Genomic DNA, 27,913 nt, shown 5'->3' with positions numbered 1-27,913 from the left:
TTTGGTTTCTCTTTAATTGGCTTGGTCTGGATTTTGGCCCTTTTAGGTGCCTGACCAAAGAAAATTCTTGGTCCAGACCTGGGCTTAGCAGCTGTTGGTGCACTGTCCTTCTCAATTGGGGCACTGTCTATTTCTTTCTCATTGGTTTCAAGTTCAGGCTCAACAGGTGTAGTGTCCTGCTCCACTGGTGCATTGTCTTTTTCTTTCTCAATTGTTTCAGGTTCTTGCTCCATTGGTGTAGTGTCCTGCTCCACTTCTGCATTGGCTTTTTCATTCACATTAGGTTCATGCTCCACTGGTGTAGTGTCCTTCTCCACTTCTGCATTGGCTTTTCATTCACATTAGGTTCATGCTCCACTGGTGTAGTGTCCACACGCAAAGGCTGAATGTTTAGTATGTCGTCCCAATCCAGCAAGGCCTCAAGAGTGGAAGCATCCCATTCAACAAACTCAATAGGTGGAGACTTGGTCCCACTTGGTCCAGCTCCATTAGATGTTGGGTTTTTTGGTTTCTTTGCCTTGACCTTCTTGGGCTGAAACAAATAAACCAAAGTATCCACATATCAAAGTATTCAAAGTATTCAAAATCAATATATAAAACAAATATGTCTGCACACATACCTTTTTCTTAGCTGCATTAGTAGGTTGATGAGTTTGGCTGGCCTGTGTGGGCACATTTTCAGCATGTGGAACACCTTCAGCAGGTGGAACATCTTCAGCAGCTTGACTGGCCTGTGTGGGCCTGTCTACAACAACAATTTGGGCATTTTTTGCAGGTCCTCTTGTTGTGGCCTAACTGAAAACAAACCTTGCATCTATGGCTAGTATTTGTCCTTTGCCACTTATTCTGGTTAGCTTCATCAGGCTCTCTCCTACGTAGCTTCTTTGGCCTACCTGCACCACGTTTATAGAGTGGTGGAAACATGTCTGGATTGTTTGTTCTGGGCCATTTATTATGCCCATTCAGTGGGGTGATTACCTCACTGTAGTATGCCTCATATGTGCTCTTATGGTAGCACTTGTTTACATATGACACAGGATCATCCACCTTCATATATATTGCTGCCACTGCATGTCTGCATGGTATACCAACAAGATCCCAAAAATTGCAACTACAAGTATGTTTTTCTAGGTCAACAACATAGCTCTCACTAAAAAGTACATGTGTAACTTGAAAAGATAATCTACCAGCATATGTGGCTAACCAACTTGCACTCTTCTCAATCTCTCTATCTATCCTTTTCAATGGTTTGGACATTATTTGTCCCTTATATCCTTCCACTTTTTCTCTAAGGGTTGCAAACCTACCCATCATATAATTCCTAATCCACTCTAGCATTGTAATTATTGGCTTGTCCTTTTGAAGTAATATGGTGGCATTAAAAGACTCACTTAAATTGTTCATCAAGACATCACATTTTGAGAAAAAGGGGAAAGCATGCTTACACTATTTGTTCTTGGGAATTGCCTCTAACCATTCATAAGCTTCCAATTTTGCCTCCTTGATCATTAGCATCTTTGCTTCATGTGCCTCAAAGTAGGTAGCCTTGGCAGCTGCCATCATCAAATATCTGAACAAGGTACCTCCTCCAAACTTCTTTTTGAAGCTGCCATCATCAACTATTTGTCTAGCAATTTGCCTAGCCTTAAAGGCCCTGCATCCTGGAATTTTTGGGGAATACCTTGATCTAATATCTGCCACTACCTCATTTAGTTTCATCTTACTGTTGTTCTTAATCCCATCAACAATAACCTTAGCAACCCATTCAGCCTTAGCGCTTTTGTTAAAAAACTGTCTTCCACACTTGTGTTTATCAAAAAGTGTTTTAATCCTAAAAGTTGCAGTAGATAACACTCTACTACACAAAACTGTGTAATTACATTTTTTATTATCCTTGCAGACCACTCTACATCTATTTGAGTCATTTTTCTCAAACTTGATATCCCTTCCATTTAACACATTATGCTCAAGTATTGCATCTTTAAATTGTCTCAAGGAACGAAACTCCATCCCTGCTTTGAACACATATTCTTTGCTCAACTTATCTTCTTCATTGAACCTTATAACACAAGGCCTCTCATCAGAACTATCATCTTCAGCTCCACTGTCCAGCTCATCAGTCATGTATTCGTCTTCAATGACATGTTGCTTACCCAATTCTTCTGTTACAAAAACTTTCTCACATTGCCTACTTGACCCACAAGGTACATTTTGTTTTGTAGGCTCAGCATCTACACCAGTCATCTCCTCTTCAAAACCCCTCATCCTTTCCTCCTCACTATCATCAAAATGGACATCCCTAATTGACTCATCACTTGATTCATCATCCAGTACACCCTTTCCCTTCCACTTAATCTTATCCATAAATGAACTCACCCCACCCTCAGGTTTTGGCTCACAGTATATCTCAACGTTACATTTCTTATCAAACACTATGGCTGATAATTCAACAGCATCTGCATCATCTTTAAATGCTAGTAAATCTTCATCAAAATTTCCATTCTCGGGTTTCCACCACATCTTAACATTTGTATCATCAAAATCAGGCTCTATGGTTTTCACTAAGTCACAGGCTTCAAAAAATGACCAAAAATCTATGTGTTGGTTGCTGAACCCAAGTACATCCCCACTCTCATACCTAATGTCTGGGTCTTTTACAAAACACCCTTTAATATAAAACACAACATTGAACCTAGACATTTTCCTGTTGAATACCATTTAAAAATAAAACCTAGGTTAACAAACATCTACAACGGTTTTCGGTTTCACTATAGCAGTAAAGATGAAACCCTAACATACTATATTGAGATAAAGGGATTTACCTGGGACCACAAGAAGATTGAAGAAAGCGATGCTAAATGGGACCACCACGAACAATATTTTGCAGCTCACGAACTTGGGACCACCACGAACAATAAAGAATGGAGCTCACGAACTTGGGACCACCACGAACAACTCTTCTCCATGCGCAACTAGGGTTTTTGATTTGGGGGGAAATGGAAATGTAACAATCTCTGAACACAATCTCCTTATGTTTCAAATATTTCCAAACTGGCAATAAGATTAAAAATTATCTCCATGTCATACATGCCATGTCATTCACCGTTAATGAAATTTAACAGCCAGGATGAAATTTGCTAACATCTGATGTTTTAGGGACTAAAGTTTGAAGAAAATTTTTATATGGACTATTTTTGCAGGGTGACTAATTTATAGGGACTAAAAACTTAATTAACCCTAAATTAAATTAACTTTATTTTAAAAAAAAATACCTTCTAGAAAGGGGAAAACCCCAACCAAAGGAAAATCTAGTGTCACACACTCAAGCCGATTCGCCGTCATTCAGCTCCGCCAAAATCAGCAGCACTGCTGCATCTTTCTCGATCTCTCTCCCTCTTCCTTTCGCTTCCTGTGTGAGGTAAGCCACATAGACTCTCTTTCTTTTTTTAATTCCTACTCATTTCTGAATTCTTGTTATCGTAACTATTTTTATTTTTTATGGTCTATGGACAGTTATAGATTCCATTATTGTTTGTGTTTTTGTTAATTTTATTGGTAAAAATTTCATTTATAGGGTTTTGGTTGAATCCAAAATTTTGGGTATTGCATGGGGAGTGCATATTTTTCACGTGCAACTGATTGTTCTGCTTCACTTGTTTGTTTCTCTTGATTGATGTGTCTAGAGCTAGTTATTCTTCTGGTATATGCTTTGATTTTGCAAACAAGGTGTTTGTTGAAATGTCACAATGAGTTTGGTTGTGTTGGTTTTGAGCTGAACATGTTTCTAATGATAGTAACATACTTGCATATATATTATTTGTTGAGAATTCATGATTTCATATGAGTAGGTTTGCCTTTAAGGTGTTTCAAGGATTGATTTAGTATGCATGTCGATGTGTATGCAATATGTGTTTAATTTTAGTTTGTGGAAGTTTATGCTTTTTCAAAAGTGATTTTAAAAATTGAGAGGTTAGTAACTGCGATACCAAATTATGGGGATTGATGCTATAAAAGTTAGATAATGATTCACATTCATTGACCCAGAGTCGTAGATACGTGGAAGGGAATCGGCGAAGATGAGCACCGGCAAGAAAACTGGTCCCCCCAAACATCAGAACAAGATTGCTTGGAAACCTAACGCGGGTGTCAAGATCAATGAAACTGTATCTAACTCTTTCTTTTTCTTCTTCCGAAGTTACCCTTTTTTTTCATTCTAATATAATGTTTTAAATATATATATATATATATATATATATATATATATATATATATATATATATACACACATATTTATATATAATAACTCACCTACAATACAGGAAGTTGGAGGACGGTTTAGACCTTTATCTGAGATAACTGGAGTGTGCCCTCGCTGTAAGGAACAAATTGATTGGAAACGGCGTTATGGAAAATACAAGCCTCTTCATGAACCTGCTAAATGGTACAATATCATTTTTTTTTCTTCTTTTTGTTATATTTATATTAATAAACATATTTTTTTTTAGTTCATATTTTTTTGGCATTTTGTTGATTGATTCATTGATTAGTTAATTAGGTTGTCTTTTTTGTTGTTTGGTTTCTTGCAGTCAAAGATGTTCAAAGCGCGCTGTTCGTCAAGCTTACCATAATTTATGTTTTGGTTAGTGGTATTATTTATTTACACTTAATTTGTTTGATTGTTCTTATTAGTTTGGGGCTTTGCTTAATTGTTATTTGCTAAATTATTAGTTAAATATGGAAAATAGATTGAATCTTTAGGAGCGTGGAGTTGGAAAGAAAGAAGGGTATGAATTCAATTAGTTGGAGTTTGTAAGTTGGAAAGAAAGAAGGGTGTGAATTCAATTAGTTGGAGTTTGTGAGTTGGAAAGAAAGAAAGAAGGGAATGAATTCAATTAGTTGGAGTTTGTGAGTTGGAAAGAAAGAAAGAAGGGAATGAATTCAATTAGTTGGAGTTTGTGAGTTTTGTAACGGAGCATGTGTTTGTGAAAAGTGCTTTTGGAAAATATCTGCAGAATTAGTTTACATTTGGTTTAGCTTTTGCACAACTCAAATCACTTCCCAATGCAATTTTGACTGTGAATTGCAGAAGCTACTAACTGTTGCTTCCACTTAGGTGTGAGTTTGACCTTTATTCAAACCACCGTAAAAACATACAGCCTTTTAGTATTAGTGTGATATAGAAGAAAATATTTGATTTTTGGGAGTGTGAAGGTGGAAAGAGAAATAGGGCACGACTCGTGAGTTCAAATAGTTGGAGCTTGTGAGTTTGTGAAAAGTGATTTTAGGAGATACATAAAAAAACGAGAGTGTAAGCCGATAAATTTGAACAATTAATGCAATGGTGTTAAAAGATGGTGAAATATGATTGGACCTCTAGACAAATCTTGTTTAAGGTTGAAGGTGTGTGAGTGAGTAGTTACTTAAACTCAAAGTGTCTAGCCTAGATGAAATTAATAAAAAACTGAAAGTGGAATTTTCCTTTGATTATGTGTACTTTACTGATTGGCTTTTCTGTTAATGTAGCTTGTGCTAAGGAGCATCGTGTTTGTGCAAAGTGTTGTTGCCGTGTGGAGCGTATAGTTGGAAGGTTGTCTTTCACATTTTATTTTTGATAATCGCTGTCTTTCACATTTGATGGAAGATTCACCAATTCAGTTTGTTTGTAAGATTAAGTTTTATTATGCAAAGTAATGATCAAGAGTTAGCATTTCCTGACCCAAACACTCAATAAAGGAAAAGATAAATCATTTTTGATATGGTATGAACTTATGGAAAGATGAATCTTTATTGATATGAATTTTTGTTTCTTGTAGGGACTCTTCAGAAGTTGAGGCTGATCAAAAGATGCTTGAGGAGGTTTCATTTTGTTTCCCACTCACTTTTTCCACATCTTTTCGTTGCCTTTCTTTTTGAATTCTTTTTGAATGTTAGCATTGTTCATCTGTGCATAGTAGAACCTCAAAATTAATACTGGTATTTTTGTTGCAGGCCATTAAGAACGCTAGCGAGAGAGAAAGGAGATCCCTATTGCGTGCTGTAAGATACTAATATCAATGCTATTTGTTTTTTACCGCATATCCAGTCTCTCTTTTCTCCTAACTTTTTCAATCTAATCATGACAAATCTTAAAATAAAACGTGACTATTGATTTGTTACTTGAAACTCATTTCACCCAACTTGATATGAATAACTGTAGTACCCTTTCAACTGTTGTTGATGCCTATACATGGCATCACATTATTTACTTTTGAGTTTATATGATATTCTAAGGGTAAGCCAAAAAGGCAATACATATATTGTTCATACCATGTTTGCCATAATGTCCTGTACACTAACATACGCATGTTTCTGATCATTTTTTATACTTTTACTATCAGATGAACAACAAAGGCAAATCTAAAAGTTCAAAAGAAACTCTGGCAGATACAAATGATAACAAAGTAGGACAATTGTTTCCAAATTCATCCCTGGAAGATTATGCCAAAAAGAATGGAGTTGTCGGGAAACATGATGATGGTAAAATATGTGATAGCAAACAAGATAATAATGATGAAAGTGAGGAGGAAGTTAATGATGATGAAGATGATAATGATAGTGCGAATGAAGATGGTGACGAGGATGACAGTCACAAAGATGAGAACATTCATGATCAAATGAATGCCAAGAAGGAATGATCAAGGATATTTGAGTATGTCATTATTGACAGTGACTGATGAAAACGATGCCAAGGAATGATTAAGGATATTTGAGTATGTCAATTTTGCAGAAATTACATTGTAGGAATACCGGTTTCTTTGTAGTTTGTGTTTCCCATATTTATTACTAGATTTTGGGTGAATTTTGTTTGTATGGAATACAAATTTTGAATTTTATCGATGTTTGTGTCAATCAAAAAGTAACAAAAAATAGATATAGAGCATATTCCTTGAGTTACAATGAAAAGATTTGTATGAAAGTATGCTATCAGTCTTGAGTGTTTTTAACTTTTGAAATCTAATAAGAGATTAATATTGTTGTTTTTCAACTCAATCAAACACATGCTGCTCTCCGAACAAATTGATTCAGATTGTTTTTACCCTCCAAAAACCCCAGTTTAATTTTTTTTGTACTTGTATTATTTTAAATAACAGATATTACTATTTATAAAATAAATTATAGATATTATAAAACCCAGTATAGATCACAATATCTCCTACTTAGCGAAATTATTTTCCCCTGAATCATTAAAAAAAAAAAAAACTCACATTCGTCTATTTAGTTACAGATAAGAAATTAGAGGGAAAGTAGAACCAAAAACAAACATGTGTAACTTTTTTTATATACGTATGTATAGTCTCATTCCTTCCACTGTACATTATCCATATCAAAGAATACACCCAATCCAATGTAATTATCTAAAAAAAATGAAAATAATATTTTTCCTATAGTAGGAAAAATTCCATATCTATCCATCCAATGAGTATTTCCTGAAAAATCAGTTATAATGGCTGCCTGCTTAAATTTCAGCAGCAAATTCTATCAGCTAATCCATATCTACTATCCCACAAAAGGAACTCAATTAATCACTTTTTGGGACCATATCAATTGAAACATTTCCAGATTACTGACCAGCTGCTTCTTTATCTTTTACGCATAGGCGCTCTGAGTCAACGACAATGAAATACTGTTAAAAATGAGCTACAAATATTTACAGATAAAATCATAATAAGCAAACAAGTTTATGAACACAGACAGTATCTAATCAGAGAACAAGAGTTCTTACTCAGATATTCATAAGCCAATACCATTGAAGTTCCCCATGCTGATGTGCTGAACAACCTTGGACAAAATCCTCTATATACACCTTTCCAACCATCCTCGCTGATCAATTCCTTAACAACTTGTTTAATAGAGATTTTCTTTCCATGTCCTACCACCTGCGGCGCAAGCCATTTAGTCAGAAAAAAATCAGGAATCGGTTGATGCGCTAAAATAAATATCTAAGGCAATACATGTTTTACTGTCTTTGCATTCATGATATCTAAGGCTACAAAGAAAACAGGTATCAAATAAATCATTTTTCTGAATGAAGAAAAAGACGCAAAACAGATAACATGGCACTTGGATTCAATGATTACATTGTCATCACTAATCGCAAGAGAAAGAAACATTGTCAACAAGGCAATGAGTACCTGTAGCCGTGTCTTGATTGTATCCAGCGGAGTTGTAATGCACGATGCAGTAGCACCAGCAATGACACCCCCTCCTGCCTGAACTAAAATAATCTTTGGCATACTAGGAGTAGCTTCCTCAGATTTGACATCATCTTCCAAGAATCTGTCAAAGCAACCGGGGCAGATGATTATTTTCCTCAATATTGATGGTTTGCCTAATTATGTTGAAATAAAATCTTTGTATGCATGTGGTGAAGTGAAATTTTATTGCTCTGTTAATGATAAAATCAACCATTTAAAAAGATTCAACTCAGGCAAAACTGGTTCAAGCTCTTGATAAGTTTTCTCTTTTTTTCCCCCAACTTTCCTCAGTTCAACACAGATACAAATTCATGAATTTCAAAACAGTGTAACTATAGCCTTTGAGGATGAATAATAATTAGTACATTACATAATCTGGCAAGGCTAAACTTCAAAATCTGTATCAGATTTTTGGTAGTTTTGGAACTATGCTATAATAAGACTTACATATATCATACATGATACAATTTGTATATATCCTGAATATCATTATCATGGAGTACAAAGTTATACATACTCTGTCAACACACAAATGCTACTAATGGCACAATAACCTAATTGTCTAAATTTAGCTAACAGGTAAAATAAAATTATGGCAGGTTACAGATATTGATTTTCTAATAATTTTATAGTTGATAAAATACATAACTTAGGAAAAAGGTAATACAGAAGTGACCTAAATTTAGTATTTAAGAACATTCATCATCACACCTCACCTCCATAAGAAGCGTTGACTTGAGCCGTAAGTTGCCCACCATACAGCGCTAGATGGTGAATAAGTCATAACAGATAGAGTAAACCCTCTGTATAGTCCCCTGAAGCCCTCGGACCTTATTAACTTCCGAGCAACATCCAAACCACCGCTATACTGGGCATGGCCCGAGTACCCTTGCACCATCAACTTTTGGCTAATCTGAAGGTAATAAGCAATTAAGAATCAGTGAATGCTATAACATTTTGATAAGGAAGAAGATGAGAGAAGAGAATAGTACCACATCAATTGGAGTATACACAGCTTGTGACACAATCGACGATGTCATGCCTGCAATGCCATTCGCTATGGCAGCCTGACTAGTTTCAGATAGTTCAAATGGTTTAACCATCTTGAAGGAAGCTTCCTTAATGGTCTCTAAGAAAGTGAGAAATACCATTCGGGCAGGTATTGTTCCAGTAATGACCGTCGCAAACCCTTTATACAAACCACGGATGCCGTCTTTCTTAAGCAATCCTTTGACAACAGAAGATGCAGTTCTCTCTGCAGTATCCTTTGTAGCAACCTGCATCCTAGTCTTCACAACAGAGATAGGGTAGAGTAACACAGTAATACCAGAAAATAGTCCAGCTCCCCCTGCATAGAATTTCATTACATCTAGCCTACAGAAACAAACAACTAAACTCAATAAGGATAAGAAGCTTCACCAATTTCTAGCTTCCATACAAGATTTGAACATAAAAGAATACATAACGAAAAAGCCGAATTGAACACCGAACCGTAAATACATTCGGGGGAATTGTTCGACTAGTTTAAACTACTCGAGCAAAGACAAAAACACAATCGAATTACTGAAATAAACAAACCGGTTCGGCTCAATATTTAAAACACCGCTTAAAAACTTCACATTTTTCCGCCATAATCACAGTTGCACATACCAAATTTTAAAACCATATTCTCAAAACAGTAAAAAATACACCATTCAACCTAGAATCTTGAATAAATCTTGAACAAAAATACATCTTAATGAGCAAAAAAATCAAAACTTTATTCATTACTACTACATTTTCAGCTCATAAGCATCATAAAGCAGTGATTGATTGTTACAACTAATTACTACTTTTTTTCTTCCGTTTCTTTGACACATACAAAATCTTTAATCATCAAACAGTTCATGAAAATTGGATAGAAAGATTGAAAGAAAGAAAAGAAAAATGGGAAATGAAGAAAGGAATAAGCAAAATACCTATTCCAGCTAATCTCAGGAGCAGCCATTGGAGAAGAGAGAGAGAGAGTTGAGATTTTTAGCAGAAAACGGTTTATGAATTTCTTGCTACACTAAGAAGAGTGAAAGAGAAAATTTTGAAGAATAAGAAGAAATGAGAAAAAAGCACTTATTTATACGGAAGAATGTGAAGAAAGGAGAAGCGATTAATGATTGGTTTATTTTGGAGCCAAAATAAGCTCTTTTATAGGGTCTCAAATAATACTTTATTTTACATTTTTATATATTTTTTCATAATATTAAAATTTTTTGTGTTATTAATTTTAACTAATTTCTTAGTACACAAAAAGTATATGTACAAAATGAAATGAGGTAAGTAATTTGTTTATTAAGTTTTAGATTTTAACTAACTTTCTATGAGCTCATAACCGTCTTGAACTAAACTAACTAACTTGAGTTATGTAACTATGAGATAGAATGTTTGCATAATATTTGTATAGTGAATTCCTATATATGATCTTGCTATCCCTAAGCTTATAACATATTTTAATGATCCTAGAGACTTTATTTTGAAAGGCTATTTCATAATGGTTTTTATTCCTATGAACTTCTATAGTCGATCGATGACATTCAATCATTATATCATTTTTAGTGAATTTTACATTACATTTAATTGTTTTTTTTATAAATAGTTCGTGCTTTTTTTAGAGTTTTAACTAGAATTTAAAGTATTAGGAAAAAGTTCCATTCAATTCAAAATCACTCTAATTAGATAAACTAGATTGTCCACCCGTGCTCCGCACGGATATATTAGAAATAAAATTACATTATTTTATAATAATTCATATTAAACTTTTATATTTGCATATAAAATCATTTAGCTTATGTTTGAAACTATACTTTTAATTTTTTTAATTAGAAACAATAATATCTATTATGGTTGCATTTATATATTAAAACATTAAGAGTATAAAAATATTACTACTTGAACTATAATAAGTTTAACATTTAATTTATAATTTATATTAATTTTTGTACAAATGAATATAATTGTAATAATTGTAAATATCGTAGAAATAAAAAAAATTAGATTTAAAATAAATGTATTTATGTCAACAACAATTGCATATTTATAGTTAATATACTAAAAATATAAAATTTGAGAAAAAAATAATTTTCACTACAGTAGTGAAAAATATTTAGCTATTAAAATTTCAAAAGCACAATTATGAAATTAATTTCCAGTAAATCACGTTATTCTATATATAAAACATTTACATGTAATAAATCTATCTAATACACAAATGGTTGAATATGCAATTATTGATTTTATTTTATTAATTAGATCATATAGTATTGATTAAATAAATATTTTATTTATTAGCACTATTATTAATTTTATTTTATTAATTAGATCATATTAACTTTTATTAATTTTATTTATTAGCATTATTATCAAATTTCGAATACCAATTAATTAGAATAATAAAAGGCAAATTTGACGATTTTGCTTTGAAACAATAATCCACTTTACTATATTGAAAATAAAAGGACAATCAACTTTACTATATTGAAAATAAAATGACAATCAACTTTACTATATTGAAAATAATAGGACAAATCAATTGCACTACATGCTTACAAATCTCAATTGTTCTGATTATTCTCATTTTGGTTCGACTCCTCCACTCTCTCCTGTCATTCCTCGCCAGAAAAAAATAAAAATGAAAATTCATCAAAACCAAAACAATAACAAACAAATAACATCAATGAGCAGACAGATTTGATTAAAAAAAAAAACCCTTCATAACTTTATTGATTATAAACTTAGGTAATTGAAATAGGAGTCTCTTCAATACAAATCCAATGTCGCATCCCTAAATAATGTTTTTAACAACTTATTTTTTACTAGTGTGTGATTGTTGATCAAATTAACGTCGTTGCATTAGACTCTCTTGATAATATTAATTAATTTAAGAATTCTAGTTTTAGAGTCCTATCAACCTAGGAGTCTTTCCATTCTCACTACGAGATGTTGAAAAATATTGGTTGTACTACCTTGAACCAAACTCTTTTACATGTTTGTCTTATTTGAAAAAAAATGATCCTAAAGAGATATTTTCCTGCCTTGAGATCCGCTCTATCAAAAAAGAAATATGTGACATTAGACAGATTGACATATAATCTTTGAATGAATACCGAGTGAGATTCGAGAAAACTAGAGTTAAGTTGTCCTCAATACTAGATTAGTGAACAACTACTCATCCAATATTTATGTGAGAGTCTGATGCCTATGAATAGAAACATCTTAAATGCTGCTAGTGGAGCAGCGCTTGTTAATAAGATCCTAGAAGAGGAAAAATCTTGATTGAGAATATTTCAATTAACTCTCAACAATTTACGATCAGAAACAATTCAACACTATTGACAAGAGGATTGAATGAGATTCAAGCTTCTTCTACTTCCAACCAAAATCTAGAAAACAAACTTAATGAGATTACTTCATTGGTAAAACATTTAGCACTCTAGGTAACTCTAAAAGGACGATGGTTTTTGATATTTTCACTTCTCCTAAGCAACCAACAGATTCATGTCCCACCTTGCAAGATCCCCCAAATGTTGATTTTCCTCTAGCATATGCAACAAATATATACAATCCTCAATCCAACAACTATGATGGGTACAATTACAGTGATTTGTCCACTACAAGTAACAACAAACCTATCATATGGAATTTTTTTCTACATAACAATAGTATATGCAACAACAAAACAACCCATCAGATGCTAGATTAACCCCCCCACCCTTAAATTTACAATTTCAACAAAGAAATTATTCTACCACTCAAAAATCTACCTACTTCAATTGATCATATACAAATTCAAGGATTAAACCAAATACCTGCCCAGACATTAGTGAATTTGAATGTTCCTACTGTTAGTGTCATGGGTCTGAGATCAGGAAAAACTATTTTTGGGCAATAGCAACCTATATCACTTTGTTTCTCCCCAGAGAGTAGTGAAGACTAAAAAAATGGATGAGGCAGATAAAGAAAAGAAAAAATTGTATACATTCATAAAGGTGGAAGTGAATATTACACTCCTTGAAGTAATTAATAAGTTTTGTTCTCCTAGAATTTTTCTAGTTAGTTGTACAGTTAGCTTACAAGTTAACTGAACTAAAACTAACTTAACTAGTTTATTATTGTTGGTCTCTTTTAATTTTTTGACCCGTAATGGAAGTACTTAATGAAACTATTTATCCAAACATGGCATTTGTTTGAAATGACATTAAGATGTTATTGCAATGCAACAATTAATAATTCATCTCTCTTTTAGTGTGTTTCTTTGGACAATATTAAGGACAATACAAATAACAATAACCAGAACATTTTCTTACTTGATAGAGTTAGCTGCAAAAGAACAAACCATTATCATGATTCTGTTTGTGTCCCTCTAAATATTTTCTATACATCAAACCATTAGAATAGACAAAAATAACAATAAAGTGGTTAATTCAACCCTTATGTTGAAACTAAAAAACAAATCATAGGCCAAATGAACAGCTATTCTTGAATTGTCACTGGATGTGACTTGGTTAGAATTCCAAAATTGGTATCCGTAAATCGTTTCAAAACTCGTGAGAATCAAAATTTTAGGTAGCCGAGTTGCGCGTGCCACAGATATGACCTTTAAACATACACGCAAAACACTAATGCTACTAACAACGCCATCATCAAAGCAAAAGAAACCTCTTGTTTGGAACCGTCATTAGGTGACCATGGATAAGCGTCAGGCGGTGGCATCACGCAGATGTCGCCATTGAAATAGATCCTTCGAGGAAACGCCCAACCTTTATCGAACGTAAAAGTTGATTTATCCTTACCAAAAAGTATCTCTGACTGTACATTGCCACTAGGCCCAGCATGCATGAGGAAATCATTGTAGTATTTAATTCCCCAAAGCATTGCTGTATCATCTGTTCAAAGAAACAAAAAGTTGTGCCAATGATCAACACTATGGATTTTATGTCGATAATAAGATAGCAAATCCTTGAAAAATCTTACATAAACTTACTTATCGAGCCGTAGGGAATTATTGATTCGTGATTGAAACTGAAAATTTGAGTCAGATTGTCAAAGTTTGGATGTTGAACAACCAAGTTCCAATCCGAGTAATTCATCCTGTAGTTGAAATTAGTTATAGTAACTTTTACGCGCCAATACTCCCTATAGTTGAGCTTTATATGCCAGTGAACTCGGATCGGACACATATGACTAGTACATCGAACCAAAGGCGCAATGATATTCTTTCCAGGGCTGTGAACAACCGAGGCTAAATGTGGCGCGCTTCTTGTTGGACTTTAATCACACCAACAAAAAATAGATAAGTGTGTGTGAGTGTATAATATTAATTTCTATTTAGAAGGAAATCGTAGTTTCAAAAAAGTAACGAAATCTTACTCTACACAGCTTCCCGATTGGGCTGTGTTGCCTTGGCAGCCACACGAACATGCCGGGCATGGTACTATAGTATCGTTATAGAAAGACGAGAGGGAAACACAGCAAGTTGGAATTTGTTGAGCTTGAAATTGTGAATATGTGCATGTCACATTCCATGTCACTATGAAAAAATCAGAGATTAATCATAAGTTGATTTCCATAAACTCTCCAAGATAGCTTATACGACAAGTACTTAAATGAACTTAAAAGATGATTAACTTACTAAGTGCTTGTGTCACTCTCCTTTTATCTTTCGATACGAATTTAGTCGGTTTCACAATTTTTGTCGGGCCGCATGTATAACCCGGTCCTGGTGCTTTCAACGTGAAATTGTGTGGCAGTCTGACAGTTTTGCTAGTCGTGCCAGCTCTACCGACGGTGATTCGAAACGATGCGACCGAATTTGTTGGATCTTGTGTCCATGAGGTGAGTACACCGCCTTTGCAGCAATTTGCGATTTGTTGATTATAAGGCGCACCGGGAAGTAAATCAATGATTGTTGGAGTTCTTTCACAACAATGTGGAATGATTTCCTTGAATTTTAAGCAATCTCCTTGTTCAGTTGTCTGCCCTCCCACCATGGACCATATTACCTCTTTCTTTGCCCATTTCCATCCTAATGACCATCCTGGCGGCGTTATATGACGATACCGTTGATAGTTGTACATTGTAACAACGGCCTGTCCACATTGAGAGCAACTGGTGTGAACATGAAATCCATCACAAATGTGTTCCATTAAATAGTAAAACATTTTGTAGCATCGACACCTCTGAAAAAATACATGTTTGAGTCCGTGTCATCATTGGACATTAACCCTGACATTTGTGATTAAGTTTAATTTATTATTTTTTCAAATTATTATCGGTGACATCAGTCTCTATGTCTGGCGTCTGCACTTCATAGGTAAAATGTTTGTAATATTAGTAAGAGAATGTACTCACAATATAACCATCAGGTGCCCAGCTAATAATATCCCATTTGATTGTGATATTTCCATTTGGGTCAAGTGGATCATAAGCTTCTGTAAACATTTATAGTTGTTAGGCTACTAGAAAAAAAAAACATATGTACATAGATATTTAAGAATTAAACATTTCTTTCATAGTAGAGTAATTTGACCGACTACTCTAAATCGGATCAATGTAGGATACACAGAGTCGTCTTTGAGGTGTGCAAGACAGACTACCGCATATGGTCTTAAGATCGATGAATTAATCAGAAAAATCTATTTCAGTGGCAAAACTTTTGCAAACAATCACAATTGATCCTTTATTTGTTTTGAAAAACCCTTATAAAGAGCAAAACTTTCCATCAAAACAGGACAACCCTATGAACCAAAAACACAGAAGGAATAAAAAGTTGAAAACTATATAATAAATGTAAGAAGAAAAATAAGAACCTGTTGAAGTGTAAAAGAGCGTAAACAAGAGGAAGAGAAGAATGCATGGACAAGATTTAAGGAAAGAGAAGAACATCATTTTTGTTTTTGTCTGAATTGTGTGTCAGTCACACTCTTACACCAACAGAATCAGAATTGTTGTCTGATCAAAGCACTTAAAGAAAAAGAGAAACGAAAATAAGTTTAATAAAAAAACAGTAATAAATGAAGTTAGAGAGATTTATTTGGGTGACATATGAAAATGGATCCGAATTCTTGGGTTATGCAATTAAAGAGTCAAATAATATTGAGATTATGAAAATGTATGTTAAATTTATTGAAGAAGAATTAGTCTCTACACATGTCCATAGAGTAGAGATACTAGATTCATAAAGAAAAATAAATACTATTTAAATGATTTTGCATAAAATTGTAGATAGGAAAATGATAGCAGAAACTTATGCATTCATTCATTATACTCTCATTCACACCTATGAAAAATAAGGCATAATGTTTTTTTATTTTTGACAAGATGTAAGGAATATTTTGATGCAAGCAAAGCATCTTAAATTCTAGATTGATCAAAGCTAATTGTGGCCACTCTAAAAATTATTGAGAGAAAGATTCATATGTATAAGTTATTGATGAGAAAGATTGTTTACGTCAACAAAATAGTTATGGATACCTACATTTTTTCTAACTTTATCTTAACCTAGCAATTTTTTTTAAGCATTATTTTTAGATGATTTCTTCACCAGCTACAAGTTATTGTCAAGTCATGAATAAGAATAATAAATAAAAAAAAATATTATATGAGAGATACAACAATGAACATGGAGAGTTATAAAACACAAATATATTATTGGGTTAAATAAGCTTGTAGTCCCAACAATATACCGAAATTCGTTTTTAATTCTCTAAAAAATTTCCTTCAAACAATCACTTGCGTATAATTTTTCAATCATAATAATGGTACCTCCAACTAAGTTTTTGTTGATGTGCCACGTGCCAGTTTTTTACCATTTAATATTAATAAATAAAAATAAAAATAGACAGATTTGGTTCGTCGCAAATGATCAAAAAGATAAAGATTTTGGCAGAAATTTAAAATCGGTCACTAAATCTCATAGTGCGTCACTAAAACTATCACAAAATATTAACATTCATGTTAGAAATCCGCCACTAAAACTTAAACTTTGTCACTAAATCTCAAAACCGCCACTAAAACCCATAAAAAATAAACTCTAATTACAAATATTAAAATACACCATTTAACAAATAACTATTTTTAACATTATAACATTCAATTTCTTAATATAATAAAATTTAAAAAATCACAATTACATTACTAATATATACTTTATTAGACAAAATCAACTATAGTTTAAATTTTTAAATATAATAATAGATTACATAACCTAATATGAAGAAGATCCACTGTGCACTTGTCAGTAAAAAATGAATAACATAATGCAAAAATTACTACTTGCATAAATATTTCATATATCATGGAGCTCAATTAAATCTGGTACAAGTTTTAAAATATCTAGTTATTTAATTATAACATTTTTCATATACGATTTTGTTGCTAAAGTCTGCTATGACTTGCAAAATTAGCATCATGAACCCTCTTATTTAGCCATTTCCATAGAAAATGGCAAGTGGTTGCCGCATCTCGTTGAAGATCCTACAATTCTTAGAGTGTGTTTGTTTCAGGGATTAAAATTATAATTTTGGGAATGTTATTTCCGAGAATATTATTACCATGAATGTTTTTCCTATCCTTATGTTTGATAAATAGTTTAAATTTCCAGGAATGTTTATAAATTATATTTAATTTAAATAAATAAAGAAATTAAATAAATAAAAATGAGAAGTTATTGAAGGTTACATCTTATTCGCATGGGAATATAAGATTCTCATCCTTTTACATGGGGTGTGTTTGTTTCGGTGCTAGAAAAATAATTCCTGAGAATCTGAGGCTGAAAATAATTATTCCTTTGTTTGGTAGATGGGAAAGAAAAAAAATGTCTTGGAATAAATAATACTCAACAATAAAAGTTACTCATGAAAGTGTAAATATTTATTCTCATGTCAAAGAGGGGAAATCTTTTATTCCCATGGGAATAAAAAATAACTAACTATAACTACCCACTTCCATACTATTTCAACCCATTATTTTTTTATTTTTAAATTTTTAAAATGATAAATAAAATTCAAAATTATTCTAAGGAACCTTAATTATTTACCAAACAAATTGATGGGAATAAAATTTCTAGGATTAACATTCCTAGGAATAACATTCCTGGGATTATAATTTTAATCTCTCAAACAAACACACTCATGGGAATAGAAAATGAAAAAATCAAGTGTAAATTAAGTTTTAAAGAATAAAAAATTTCAAGACATAATTGATAAATACTTGAAATAAATATAGGAATGTAAAAAATTAATATAAGATTTCCGGCAATAAATTAAGAATCCAAACAAATTGTGCACAATTGTTAAAAAACATTACAAGTAAAATTATTGGATTGACTAAAATATTCGTTTGATGCATTTACCACCTTCGAGATATTAGAAACTTTCATTTTAAACAGTATGTTTTTATGTTCCAACTAAATCCACTAAGTCATTGTTTACCAAAATAAATGTGACATTTCTCTTTTATTCTTCTCATTGCAAACTGAACTAAAAAGTAAAAACTTATTGACCACTTCATCTCCCCATCCTACATCATTCAAATCCAATTAAATAAAAACTTATTTCCATATTTTTGAAGTCTATGCATGATGTAAACAAATGTCTAACAATAAAACACAGCACACAACTTTATTGATGCACATAGTACAATTGCTTGTAGTAATTTGAAATTTTTTATTGCGTTTCTCATTAGACAACTATCACTCGGGCTTTGACTTGTGACTTGGTATTGACATCAATTTCTTACCACTAGAAACTTTAATTTTTTTTACAAAGAGGAAATTAAATTTGAAATTTACACATCACTCTAACACTCAGTTTTGACCAAACATCATTATAGTTAGCATTGACTGAACAAATTGTGAATGTTGAACACTCACATTTGACCGAGCCTCCATTTCTCAAATTCTTTTCCACATTTTCCATTTGACTGATCAAATGATTTAGTTTATTCCTTCATGGATTAGAATTTAAGTTTTCAGAGCTACTTCTTTCCTTTCTACTTGTTGAACTTTTCGTTAAAGAAATTAGAAATTATTCGAGTTCTCTTGATATCATATTTGATGGTGTGTTCTTAGTCAATTTTTCAAGAAATGTCTCTCCAACAGAGGAATTATTATGAGTTCTCTTGATATAGGATACAACAGGATAATCTTATCCTAGAAACTTCCTGGTTTATAGCCTGTTTGTACAAATTTAGAGTGTCATTAAATTTAAAAGAGCAACCTAATAAACAACTCAACCAGAAATCTCTTTGGTGGCATAATCTATTCTTTAAAACTTTTTGAAATAAAGAAATAATAATTCAATTCTTATATTTAATTCTGAAGGTATACAGCTGAGCTCTTTGTATTGCAATATATCTCTTTTGATTTTCAATTCATGTTTGATAACCACACAAAATCAAATACAAGTTTCCAAGTTTTTTTAACACTGCCATGAGTTTCAACTCTAGAACAGTCAATCAAGCACATACTAAACTCATGAGTTTGTCCCTTCCCTTTCCTCGATTATACCATGGCCAAAGTTACTTTTGTATCATCTGATTGCCCTTAAGGCGGCCAAGACCAGGCGGCCAAGACCAGGCAGCTCCACACCTAGTCATCTACGTTTTTTCATATCCAGCTTAAATTGTAACTTAAGAGCAGAAGAATGAGATAATAATGGTTTACTCCTGAACATGACTGTGACAATGTAACTTCTCAAAACAAAAAAAAAAACAAAAACAAAAAAACTCAACCACATAGGACACTGGTGTACCAGACACACATTGCAAGTTAGCATGATATTGCATTTTCTCAACACTTTGTTCGACAAGACAACAAAGTCATAAGATGATGATTGAGAATACATATAATGTGGGGTCAAAATCTGAGAGAAATTGCACAAACGTAACTGTGGACTGATAGATAAGATTGACTTTTGATGGGGAGAATTTGATAACAGACTCCTTAACCAACCATGGTACTTGCAATTTCAATAAAATACTTTGGTGTAACATGAAGCAGGACCACATATTTAACAGAATCATTAATGTATACAACAACTATATATTAATTACATTTCGTGACATGACTGAAATAATAGTCAATATACAATTTAAATTACCATTACTCATGTAGTTGAAGAGAGGCACTAATGCGATGTATTTTTCTTCATATTCTGTTTTTCTTGTGGCTTCGGTTGAGTGAATGGTGAGTAAATGCAAATAACAAGTTGGCATAAACTAAAAACGATGCCAAAGTTCACCTTACAGGAATATACAATGTTGTAAGGCATGCTATTTGAGATATAATTTCACTAACTTTAGTTGATGAACCGTGTCAAAAATCATACCTCAAGTTACACTTCACACCGGAAACACATAATAGACAACTCTTTTTAACAGTTTCAGGAATCAGTCTTCAATGTGAGAAGGGTCTGTTGCTTGCCTTCCATAAAATTTGTCAGTTCTGTTGGAGCAACCACCAATCTTAACCACTTCTGTAACTCTTCACCCTCTACTTTCTCTTTTTCTGAAGAACACAAGCAATAAAGCAGTGTTAAGACTTGCAACACCATGGCTTAGATAAAAGCATATTGCTTTGACATCATTAATTAATGAATAATACATATAATAGAGTGGATAGAAGCATACAGCATGTGACATTTTCACATCATCATTTTATTATATCAAACTACAGAATTAAAAATCTGCAATCTATTTTTTTATGCAAATTCAATTGATCCCATAGATAAAAACTGCATGTATGAATGTATCGAAATATTATTGTATTTTCAAATTAACAACATGATTACATATTCCACCCAGCAATTTAATGTGAATCTCGAATGAAAATTTGGATTTAACCATGCTCATAAAAGCAACATCGCTGATGAAAGTAGAGATAGCAAAAGAAGAAAGCATCAAAAGAAATGTAATTCAAGTATATAAAATGATGAAAGCAAGATAGTGAAAATACAAATACTAATACCATTGCTATATATAATAAAGAAAGTACAGTTACCTTCTAACTGAGCACCAAGACCCTCTACAACAGTAGGATTAGCTCGTACAATGGAAAGTGATACTTCCAACGCAGATTGAAGCAATGCTTTCACCTCTTTTTGAACAAGATCAACAAGTTGTCCCTGTTGTTTCCATATTATTAAAATAAGCATATAGACAATTTTGAATTGAAGAAAATAAACAAGTTAATGAAATATTTAACCTGATCCCTTCCCCAAGGAACTGATCCCCCAGACTCATCCATTCCACCATTAGAAAGTGTGGAAATTGACACAGGGCCGATTATCTGACTAAGACCATATTCAGCAATAGCTTTGTATGCCAAGTCAGTTGCTCGCCGTATGTCATCAAGTGCACCTGTTGAAACTCGACCAGAATAAACGACTTCTTCTGCCGCACGCCCTCCAAGAAGGGTCACCAGACGACCACGCAATTCATCAATGAAAAGCAAGTATCTGTCCTCAGTTGTTGGAGGAATATAAGTAAAGCCCAAGGCCCCTCCTGACCTAGGCAGTATGCTTAGTTTCTGATAACGTACACAAGACAGTAAGGCTTAGTTTCTAATAATCTCATAACCAGAGCCTATGTAAACTAGACATCATCAAACATCAGAATAATTTCAAGCCTAGAAATACAGTTTATTAGTGTGATAATTCCACAAAAATCAAGTAGGTTTAAGTGGTCAAAGAAAACCAGTGTGTTTTTAATGGCAACAGCATATTCAAATAGCCAAGAAATCAAGAACAGGGCATCTTCCATGATCTACCTGAACACGCGGCTGTCCAGGAAGAAGACTCGCAACTGCAGTGCCTACTACAGCATGACCAGCTTCATGTCGTGCAACTACACCCTTCTCACATCCCTGCAACTTAGCAGTCTTCTTTTCTATGCCCTGAAACAAGTAGTTTGGTCTTTTTATCCACAATTGGTAAAGTAGGGGCCAATTTACAGAACTAAATTTCTAATTTAACATTGTGATTTGACAGAAAACCTGAACAAACTGTTGGCATAAATTACAATTGTGCATCCACCAAGAGAGATTGTGGATGAAATCAATATCATCCAAAACAAATTTACTTACAGCTAATGACCTTTCCACAGCTTCAATAAAATCAATTTTCTCCACAACAACTTTGTTCTTTCTTCCAGCCAATAAAGCAGCCTCATTTACTAGGTTCGCAAGATCCGCCCTTCAATGATGTGCATGTGTCAGATCAAACTTCCAATCTTCTCAATGTATTTAAAGGGAGGAAAAGTATATCATGTGAAAGAAATAGCATAATTACCCTGTGAATCCAGTAGTCATAGAAGCAATGTCACCAATGTAAACATCATTGGCCAAAGGAAGTTCTTTCTTAGAAACATGAACTTTCAGGATGGATTCTCTTCCAATCCTATCAGGTGTTTCCACCTAAGGAGAAAACATGACATTCTTAAAAGATATATAAAAAGATTCTTATATATCACTATAAAAACCAAATGAGGTAATGCATTAAAACTTGAATCCAGACCATAACTACTCGATCAAATCTTCCTGGTCGGCGAAGTGCAGGATCTAAGACATCAGCACGATTAGTTGCTCCCAGAACAATCACTGCTGAATTACTGTCAAACCCATCCATCTCCTGCAATACAGTTTCAACATATTAGCCTCATCATGACATAATCCCACCTCCCAAACAATCACAAGAAATAAACAACACAAGGAATACTAACAGTGAGCAACTGGTTCAAGGTTTGTTCTCGTTCATCATTGCTTACAATGCGAAATTTACCATCCCGACTTTTAGCCACAGCATCTATCTGCATACCAAAATAAATTTTGATTTCGTTGAATATTAAATAGTAAATGTTATATTAAACTTCTTACACAACAAAAGAGTACATATTCTTACCTCATCAATAAATATAATGGATGGTGCTTCTTTCTTTGCCTTTGCAAAGAGATCTCGCACCCGGGAAGCACCCATACCAACATACAACTCAACAAACTCACTAGCAGAACAACTTATAAATGGCACATCAGCTTCTCCAGCCACAGCCTTTGCTAGTAAAGTCTTACCTGTTCCTGGAAGACCTACCTGTAAGATAAACCAAAAGATATTTACTCCATACATGCCAAACTAAAATAATAACAATATAAGATTGCATATAGCTTAGGCATAAATAGTCCACATATGAAGTACAAGCACAAACATGCAGGAAGGGTGTAAGTGGAAGCTAATCAAAGATTTATTCCAGTAACGATGAGTTCAATGAAACACAATTGTGGTATGGTATTTCGCAAGGTAAAGCCCATTTAAGTAAGAGAAAATATAGCTGACATAATAGTATAATACAGAATAAAATTTTGTTGAATTTTAACACAACCAAGACAAGAGACATTTCCCATATTCGATCCCTTCCCCCAACAAACATATATCTCTGACTATATCTCACCAAGAGAACACCTCGAGGAGGACGAGCTCCAAGTCGTGTATATTTATCCGGATTTCGAAGAAATTCCTGGCAAGGGAGCATCATCACAACCAAAATTATTTCCCTATATCACCAGAAAAAATCTGAATGAAAATAGAATGTTATTGTAGGATAGAAACTAGAAAGCCTCATTTGCACCCTAAAGATTTTAAGTGCTGAAAATGAGCTGAAGAGAGTCCAGCTTACCACAATCTCTTCTAGCTCCTCCTTAGCCTCATCAACACCAGCAACATCAGCAAAAGTTATTGTTTCACCTTTTTCAGATGATTTTGTACCATTGGAAGTTCCTGATTTGCGGTTCCTAATCTGACCAAGAGTTTTCTGCCGTAGCATGTAATTACTCATAAGACATCATTTCAATGGTTTAGGAAAAATTATTCGGGTAGGGCAGAGAAGATAAGAGAGGAAGAAATCAAACTCACCTGAGAAAAGCTTCCACGGACTCGATGGAGAAGTCCCACCAGTACAGCAACACAAAACATGGCTATCTGTGAAGTTGAGAAATAAAGTCAGCTTGTCACATGATATACCGTTAACGCAATAAACCAAGGAAATTTATAATGAACTGGAATAGGAAGTCAAATACCTTACCCAACTAATACATTTTAGCAAAATACACAAGCAAAAGTAGTAAAAGAGAAACTCATCTGGTAATATAACAAATTACAACATATGTTTTATTTAGCAAATGATTTGAAGGATTTTTTAAACGGTAAGCAAGTTTAGTTCATGAAACCAATATAAACATTAACTTCTTTCTATCAATCACCTCAAAGCATTCAATTCTTCTATGAAATTCTCTCGGAGTAGAATCTACAGTATATAACTAAAACTAATCACATAAACTATAATCTGTCCAGCTTGATAATTTCCACAACTTATGTCATAATAAAGCAAGCAAGAAACCAAGAATTTGCCATCATTATCAAAGTCAAATGCATAGAGCGCTAAAGACAACAACAACAACAACAACCAAGTCTTGTCGCACTAACTGGGGTCGGCTACATGGATCTACTTTGGCCATAATGTTCTATCTAGGATTTCAAACACTGGAAGGGGGTTGATAATGTTTTTTCAAAAATTATCTTTCTTAAATAGTATCATAAGATTTGGTCCACAATGGAGTAGTACATGCTACAAAAATTAAGAAAGACTCGAGGAGAGAGTCTTTAGTTCATAGCCATTAAGCAGTCACACAATTTTAAGGGTTTGATAGAAAGATTGTAATCGGAGAAAGAAACAAAGAACTATAACTCTTATTTCTCTTTTTGGGTCTCCAAAGGTATGCTGCCTCTTAGTAACTAAATATATTTGGGTCTCCAAAGGTTTGCACATCAAATATACATTAAACCTCAAATCACCAGCCTCCTTCCAACGTCAACCTTAAGTCTGTTTGGGAGGGTTTGGAGGGCTATACCTAGGTCTATATTTTAATATATATATATATATATATATATATATATATATATATATATATATATATATATATATATATATATATATATATATATATATATATATATATATATATATATATATATTTGAGATTTCTAAAAAATTGAAAAAGCATCATGATATATGATCATATAACAATTCAATCACACTACATTCATTTTTAGAAACATTTTACAGCTTGTTTAATTCATAAAAAGAAAAACAAGCCCTCCCCTCCAGAATCCCCTCCAAACACTCCCTAAGTAGATTCAATTGTTGAGGTAAGTATAACTTATCATTTGAGTTCCCACTTTCCAGAACAATAACAGTGCAGGTTAGCAACATTACAACACACATTACATAACGGTTGAGAATCCCACATTAGATAGCAATATGTCCTTAACACTAACCTTGATTATAATGGAGATCCCTCACCTTACAAAGTCTATCATGATGCCACATATCATAGTGATTATAAATGACAAATGATGGACAACTATCATTTATCATCTTAATGACAAATTTTGTGGAGATCTAAATTCTAATATTATTCTAAGAGTAACAAACCATGAATAACCAAAAGTTTCTTACCAAAGTAGGGTTGAAGAATACACCGGAACGTCTCTCAGGCGATCCAAACTCCACTTCATTCTCCAGCATCTTTTCATAAGGAGTTCTAGTATCACTAGGCCTAGTTGTACTATAAACAATAGCAATCCTCTTCGTCGGTGCAACACTCTTAACCAAAGACTCTGATTCCTCTTGCAACCCACTATTACTACTAGATACTTCACCACCTTCAAAATCAGACTTCAAGTTATACTTTATATGAACCCCATCAACCTGCACCTTCAAAACCTGATCACTATTAATCCTACTCAAAAACTCACTATAAGGAACTCTCACAGACTCCATGGAAGATCTCGGTTCGTAGCCCGGTAACATATTCCAAGGCCTAATCAACCTCATAGAAAAAATCACAATCCCTAACTGAAGAAACCAAACCCCAACTTGTTGAGCTTTCAACAAAGTCTCCCATTTCCATTTCCCAGTCTTAGAATTAGAATCTAACCACCACCACCACCACCAACCACCTTTCCCTTGCTTCTCCTTATTCCGGTTCGAACCAGAACCATCTGAACCCGGTTCAACTTCAACCTCTTTACTCTCTGAATCGGAACTAGCTGAACCGGAATCGGTTTCTTGACCACCGGAAGCAGCTCTTCTGAACCCATCAATGTTATTGAGCTTTAAGCCTCTCCATAAATGGAACCTACCGAAATCGGTTAAGAAATTGGTGTCTTTAAGAACCCTAACGGGTGATGAATTGGGGACGAAACGACGGTTACGCCAGTGGTGGAAATTGGATTTGATGGAATGGGAATGGAGATAGATTGTTGAAGGGGATAGATAGTAATCCAAAGCTGACATTGAAAAGTGGAAGATAGAAAATTGGGATTTTTGTTTTTGTGTATGTGCGAGTGGTTTAGGGATTTATATAGGTGAGGTTTTTTCAGAGATAATCTTCTTGTTTTCTCTTGTGTACCAATGGTGGGAAGAGAGAGAAGGCTATGGGGTGATGGGATATAGAACCTAGGCCGTTGGATTGATCTTGATTGTTGAATTTTTAACTTACTTTGTATTTTTCTACTTGTGATTTATCCATATCTATAAAAACACAATATTCTACAAATTTTATTATAATAATTGAGAAGATTATATATATTATTATATTTAAAAATATCTATCTTAAATAATAATATCAAATTATAAATTATTGAAGATGTTTAATTTGTCATAGATAGAATAGTAATATTAATTATCACATTAGTGTAATAGTTGTATTTTTAGTAGTATAAATTTTTTTTTTTTTGGTAATTATAAGAATACACTAAGTGATATCATACTATTTTTTCATCATATATCTCTCTTTTAAGTCTTAAGTTAGATATATCATTTTTTTTTACTAAATAAAATATTCATTCATTTCAATTGATAGAGTACGTATTGTTGCAATACAAATTAAGAATCGCCAAAAACAAAAAGGATGAATCTGCAAACAAACTCACAGCATCCATGTTAATAGCATAAAACGGCAAATTGCATATGCCTACGAATATAACTATGACTATATTGAAATGTCTCCAGATTTGTGGCGTTAATGGCACCAAAGTCATAGATAGGATCTACACTAGATCGAAACTCATCTTTCAACTTGAAACAAATGAACACTACGCACAAAGATAGAAAAACAAAATACACCGCACAAAGACGGGAAATCAAAACAAACAACGACACATTAAAATGACGAAAACACACCAAAAAAACACTAAATATATATATATATATGTGAAAATCACTTATTTAACTAATAGAGAAACAAGAACGATTTGGAGGGGTGGTTTTGAATCAAAATCGATCCTAAATCACCCCTCTCTAGGGGATACAGAAGAAGAAGAAGAAAAGTGACGACTAGATATATCATATATTTCAAATTATTTTGCAATTAAATTAGTTCACATATATTATCATAGTTTGAATTAAATATCTGGTGTTTCTCTGTACGTTAATAGCACGATGTTTCTAAATGAAATTTGGCTTAAATGCACCTTTGGTCCTTGTAAGTTAGCGAGTTTTTGATTTTCGTCCCTGTATGTTTTTTTTCTTGGTATGAGTCCCTATATCATGCTTTTTGCTTGCGGTTTAGTCCCTAAAGACAAAATCCGCAGGAAAATCTG

At 33.3% G+C, this 27,913-nt stretch overlaps 4 protein-coding genes across 6 annotated transcripts; 1 reads left to right on the top strand and 3 right to left on the bottom strand.

Annotated features, from left to right (window-relative positions):
* The first annotated feature begins 3,269 nt into the window (after positions 1 to 3,269).
* On the top strand, positions 3,270 to 6,955 carry LOC131630061 (uncharacterized). Its single transcript, XM_058900859.1, has 8 exons — positions 3,270 to 3,418; positions 4,045 to 4,163; positions 4,320 to 4,441; positions 4,587 to 4,639; positions 5,524 to 5,587; positions 5,814 to 5,856; positions 5,989 to 6,036; positions 6,378 to 6,955. Exons 2-8 carry the CDS (start codon positions 4,077 to 4,079, stop codon positions 6,672 to 6,674), a joined length of 714 nt encoding a protein of 237 aa, XP_058756842.1. The 5' UTR covers positions 3,270 to 3,418; positions 4,045 to 4,076; the 3' UTR covers positions 6,675 to 6,955.
* Positions 6,956 to 7,218: 263 nt separating this feature from the next.
* On the bottom strand, positions 7,219 to 10,347 carry LOC131630060 (uncharacterized). Of its 2 annotated transcripts, XM_058900858.1 has the most exons (6): positions 10,193 to 10,346; positions 9,227 to 9,608; positions 8,951 to 9,147; positions 8,172 to 8,316; positions 7,763 to 7,916; positions 7,219 to 7,641 (listed from the first exon to the last, which is right to left on the bottom strand). In XM_058900858.1, the coding sequence occupies exons 1-6, from the start codon at positions 10,219 to 10,221 to the stop codon at positions 7,601 to 7,603; spliced, it is 948 nt and encodes a 315-aa protein (XP_058756841.1). In that variant the 5' UTR covers positions 10,222 to 10,346; the 3' UTR covers positions 7,219 to 7,600. The 2 variants fall into 2 exon arrangements, with proteins under 2 accessions (XP_058756841.1, XP_058756840.1); XM_058900857.1 differs by having other exon boundaries at positions 7,219 to 7,916; positions 10,193 to 10,347.
* Positions 10,348 to 13,862: 3,515 nt separating this feature from the next.
* On the bottom strand, positions 13,863 to 16,151 carry LOC131630083 (protein COBRA-like). The gene is made up of 6 exons (XM_058900880.1): positions 16,073 to 16,151; positions 15,615 to 15,694; positions 14,896 to 15,352; positions 14,634 to 14,793; positions 14,248 to 14,519; positions 13,863 to 14,149 (listed from the first exon to the last, which is right to left on the bottom strand). The coding sequence occupies exons 1-6, from the start codon at positions 16,149 to 16,151 to the stop codon at positions 13,863 to 13,865; spliced, it is 1,335 nt and encodes a 444-aa protein (XP_058756863.1).
* A 4,077-nt stretch (positions 16,152 to 20,228) lies between these two features.
* LOC131630058 (ATP-dependent zinc metalloprotease FTSH 9, chloroplastic-like) lies at positions 20,229 to 26,716 on the bottom strand. Of its 2 annotated transcripts, XR_009292202.1 has the most exons (14): positions 25,767 to 26,716; positions 24,164 to 24,229; positions 23,928 to 24,062; positions 23,703 to 23,768; positions 23,159 to 23,344; positions 22,980 to 23,066; positions 22,775 to 22,888; positions 22,550 to 22,674; positions 22,345 to 22,453; positions 22,030 to 22,155; positions 21,466 to 21,789; positions 21,262 to 21,385; positions 20,591 to 20,769; positions 20,229 to 20,503 (listed from the first exon to the last, which is right to left on the bottom strand). XR_009292202.1 is itself a non-coding variant. In XM_058900856.1 (13 exons), exons 1-13 carry the CDS (start codon positions 26,604 to 26,606, stop codon positions 20,645 to 20,647), a joined length of 2,427 nt encoding a protein of 808 aa, XP_058756839.1. In that variant the 5' UTR covers positions 26,607 to 26,716; the 3' UTR covers positions 20,229 to 20,644. The 2 variants fall into 2 exon arrangements, 1 of the variants encoding a protein (XP_058756839.1); XM_058900856.1 differs by having other exon boundaries at positions 20,229 to 20,769.
* Positions 26,717 to 27,913: the final 1,197 nt, after the last annotated feature.

This window comes from Vicia villosa, unplaced genomic scaffold (assembly GCF_029867415.1).
Source record: "Vicia villosa cultivar HV-30 ecotype Madison, WI unplaced genomic scaffold, Vvil1.0 ctg.000643F_1_1, whole genome shotgun sequence".
Taxonomy (NCBI): Eukaryota; Viridiplantae; Streptophyta; class Magnoliopsida; order Fabales; family Fabaceae; genus Vicia; species Vicia villosa.
Note: the sequence above shows the minus strand (reverse complement) of the source record. Positions and strands in the feature narration are given on the sequence as shown.